Source organism: Sinocyclocheilus anshuiensis, unplaced genomic scaffold (assembly GCF_001515605.1).
Source record: "Sinocyclocheilus anshuiensis isolate Anshui unplaced genomic scaffold, SAMN03320099.WGS_v1.1 scaffold319, whole genome shotgun sequence".
In the NCBI taxonomy this organism is placed as follows: domain Eukaryota; kingdom Metazoa; phylum Chordata; class Actinopteri; order Cypriniformes; family Cyprinidae; genus Sinocyclocheilus; species Sinocyclocheilus anshuiensis.
In genome coordinates this window covers 462,607-466,544 of record NW_015552566.1, presented here as the reverse complement: position 1 = coordinate 466,544, position 3,938 = coordinate 462,607, and the positions used below count along the sequence as shown (strand labels likewise).

The 3,938-nt window shown below is 37.3% G+C and overlaps 1 protein-coding gene across 1 annotated transcript in view; it reads right to left on the bottom strand.

Annotated features, from left to right (window-relative positions):
• LOC107664939 (membrane-associated phosphatidylinositol transfer protein 3-like) overlaps positions 1 to 3,938 on the bottom strand; it is an 89,329-nt gene that overhangs the window by 73,707 nt on the left and 11,684 nt on the right. The window contains exon 2 of the mRNA XM_016455638.1: positions 817 to 912. Coding sequence (XP_016311124.1) covers positions 817 to 912 — 96 coding nt within the window. The remainder of the gene's footprint in view (positions 1 to 816; positions 913 to 3,938) is intronic.

The window sequence follows — 3,938 nt, the reverse complement described above, 5'->3', positions numbered from 1 at the left end:
AGAATAGGGCATTCTAAGTCAATATACTGCAGTATTTCCTCTCTCAATCAGTAGAAAATATGGTTAACACCCGGTCATGCATGAAAAAAAAATACCGTCATGTACCGTGAAACCGGTATAATTTTGAAAAATACCGTGATATAAATTTTTGGTCATACCGCCCAGCACTTACCTGCTGAGGAAGGTAAAGTGAAGCCTAGTCAATTTAGATAGAGGATTTTGTTTAAAGGTGACATTTTGCTGAAGACGCAAATCTTGAGCTATTTATTGTATGGGCCTCGATTGGCTCGCTGGTGCAGGGACACTTGTAAGCTGACAAGCACATATGGCTGCCAGTTTTCACCATGTTGACTGTAAAGGCTTGTTATTTGGACCATATTACAAACAAAAGTACAGTAATGTTAAATCAAGGCTTGGTACATGATAGACGACAGACTACACTGTTCAGTCAGGTCACATCACAACAATCCATATCAAAATAACAGAAAGCCAGTTTAGCATTTGCGTTCATCATGAAAGAGGCCTAAAAATCTATTTCATACAGGTTTACAGGTTTTTTAGTGCCTACTTCAGAGGAATACATCCATAATGATATGATGCACCTGTAATGGACAGCATATGATGGACATAAAGAGAGAGAGAGAGAGAGAGAGAGAGAGAGAGAGAGAAATTGAGAGAGAGTAGGGCACAGATGCTGAAGAGCTGAAGCCATCAAGGTATTACAAAGGGTTGGAAGTAGGGCTGCACGATTAGATGCACGTTAAATATCGCATGCGATTAATCGTGCAGCCCTAGTTGGAAGTAAGTGACACTTACCTCGGGCATCAAAAAACTCATCATCCGAGCTGTCAACAGATTCCTGGGCGATGTTCTGCATGCGCCAGTGAGAAGCGCTGTGCTTGCGTAGGGTCACTAAGGGGAGAACATGAAAAAGATACGATCAAACCAAAGGTCACTAGTGCTGCATGCAATTACTGAGCATTGTGTGACTAATTAATTAGACATGCATGATGACAATGTTATTTAATATTACCATGTGAAGGCGTCCAAAGGAATGGAACGGCTAGGAATTAATTGAAAGCATGTTTTTTAATTAAGACTGGCTAATGTGGAAATCAAAGTGTAAAATTTGAGATCCAGGAATTCAAAATGAGAGTGCAGATCATACTTAGGATGACTTGTCAAAAGGTTGCTTCGATTGATCTTAAAAAACTTTTGATGTAAAATCTTCTGCTTAAATGCTTGAAATTAGTTAGACATGAACATATACACACACAAACACACACATTCTATAATTCTATTATAATTCTACACACATGCATCCATATATATAGGCAGGTGCTGATGTTTGACTGGTTGTGCAGTTGTTATGGTGTTGAAAAGCACCGTGAGGTATCTCACTCTTTATCTTCAAGAGCTTTAAACAAAAACTCCTTGTAGAAAAAATATGACAACAAAAATGAACACAAATTCATTCCTTCAACGGCTGAAGACAGAGTACTTGCCAACTGTGTGTTATGTTAGTGAGGCAGGTGGTGTGACTTCTTTTTGTTGCTGTTAAGATGACAGTAAGAAGAAAACAGCAAAGGTCTGATTCATATTCTGTCTTTAACACAAGACGGTTCTCCCAGCTAATTATGACAGCTACTATATTACCCAACTTTGCACAAATCATTAGTACAGACATCATGAAAATAATCTTCACCAAATTATTTCCAAGTAAAGATTGCTCACGAAGCATAGTCACAATAATCTGTGCCTTTTGGAACAACATGTTCTAATAATCATAGGAGCCCTGGGCTGTTTAAATCTAAAGTTAATAACTTTCTAATCTAATGACAGATAGCGGCAATAATGCAAATTACAAATCAGCTCAAGTCAAACGAAAGTTATCCTCTCCCAATCATATTAAGTGGGCCATGATTGAATAATTATAGATTGGCGTCATTGTGAGTGAACATATAGCGATGGGGATTTCTGACGCTTTATAGCTCAGCAAATTGCTTCTTTACTTAAAGCATTAAATCATTTTGCATTATAAGTAATGTAAATCCAGTAATTCACACATCTAGGCTTAGTGAGCTCACTGCTGCTTTCATAAGGCTTAAAATCACACTGAAACAAGCACAACAAAGAAATCCAACTGTAAGGAATTTCATTTATATTGATTCATTTAGCAGATGTAACTTACAAATGAAGAAAAACACAAGCACAGGAGATTAATCATGAAGAACCAATATCAACAGTGCCACAGTAAATGATTTTGCCCATTTGGTTAGCATTACTCAAGAGTTGTCACCTAAGCTGTCAGTTCTCGTTCCCCTGCTGTCTTGTACCTGGACCTCCTTATGATCCTGCTCACTCTGTTGAAACAATAAGGACTCTCACCTTCCATTACTGGGGTTCGGTGCGGCTCCACAGTTTTCATTCTGTCCCTTTGACTGCTAAACCCCCACATCACCATGCAGGATTTAATGAGCTTTTCATCTATCCTGCAAAGCCAGTAGGTCAAATGCTGGCACTATTAATGCACCCAATGGAGATGAGTATCTCAGCCTTCTAAGTTTTCTATTATAATCACAACGCATTTGACATCTGCTCTTTCATTGCTGAAGCCACCACAGCTTATTTCAGAATTCAAATAAGCAGCATAAGTAGATGTTGGCATCTTCTAAGCAGTCTTAACTACAACTTTTTTAAAGGATTTATTCTTGGCATTCTGCCTTTTATTACTATAGGACAGTGTAGAGCAGACAGGATGTGAAGTTTTTTTTTTTTTTTTTTAAATGTTTTGTTTGAAAAGTCTTCATATGCTATACTTCTTTAAATTAAATGCCACTTGGTATGATAAAAATATGGCTTATGTGGCCACTGCATATGTAAGTTTTGTAATATCTCATAAAAACATAAGGTGAAAGAGATCATAACTGAGCAAACGTTCCACTTTGTGATCATAACAGTATAAATAGTGAAGAAAGGTTTACCAGCTCAATTATTGTTTTACATAAGTGACGGTAATCAAATTTAGAGTGGCCAAATACACACACAGTATTTTGTTTTAAATACTTTGATGGAGATTAAATGCTTTTTCCTTTGGGACGCAGGAGGGCAGGGGGGAATGTTTCATTAATGCAGTCTAAACATTGAGAAATGGCTTTTAAGGCTTGGTAAATAGATTTACAGGAGGAGATAGAGAGGTGCAGATTAGTTTGAATGAGGGAGTCCAGTGAGGCCTGTCTTCAGAGACGGGAGGGTGGATATAACCTCAGTTCCTGCACTAAAGCATCTCTAATTGAGTCTATTCAGCGTTCCCATTTTCACATTTCTAATCACATTGTCCATAATTCACCCTGGAATGAAGGCTGAGAAAAGGGAAAGGTTGACGTTTTTTGGCTAAGAAAGAATGTATTAGAAAAACATGAATGGTTTCAACCAGTAACAGAGGTGGTCATGGTTTCACAAGCTATAATCAAAAGTTATATTATAAGCCAGTGCATAGCTGAACCGAGATGGATTTCATTACAAGTGGCATTGTTTGGCTGGCTTCAGTCTGGCAAGTCATTTTGCACTAAAACAGCGTAGAGTAGAGGATGTACTTCAGCCATGAAATTGGTATGGTCCTCATGAATGATACATTTATGAAAAACCAAATAATTTCTTCTGGTTCAATAAAAGCTAAAGAACAAATAATTTGACCAGCTTCCTTAAAGTTAGGACAGCATGTGCACTTTTCTGCAGAGTGACATAAAAGTCCAGGGCAAGGCACAGAGAGCATGAAACAAAAACAAGAAAGTGTTGATTTGTGAGGAGAGCAATCACGTATATTTTCTAAAACCAAAATAAAACTGAACATCTCAAAATTACAAAACAAAACAAACAAACAACATATTTCTTTCAAAAAGGTCTCTTCAGTATAATGGATAAATAAAATAATGTTA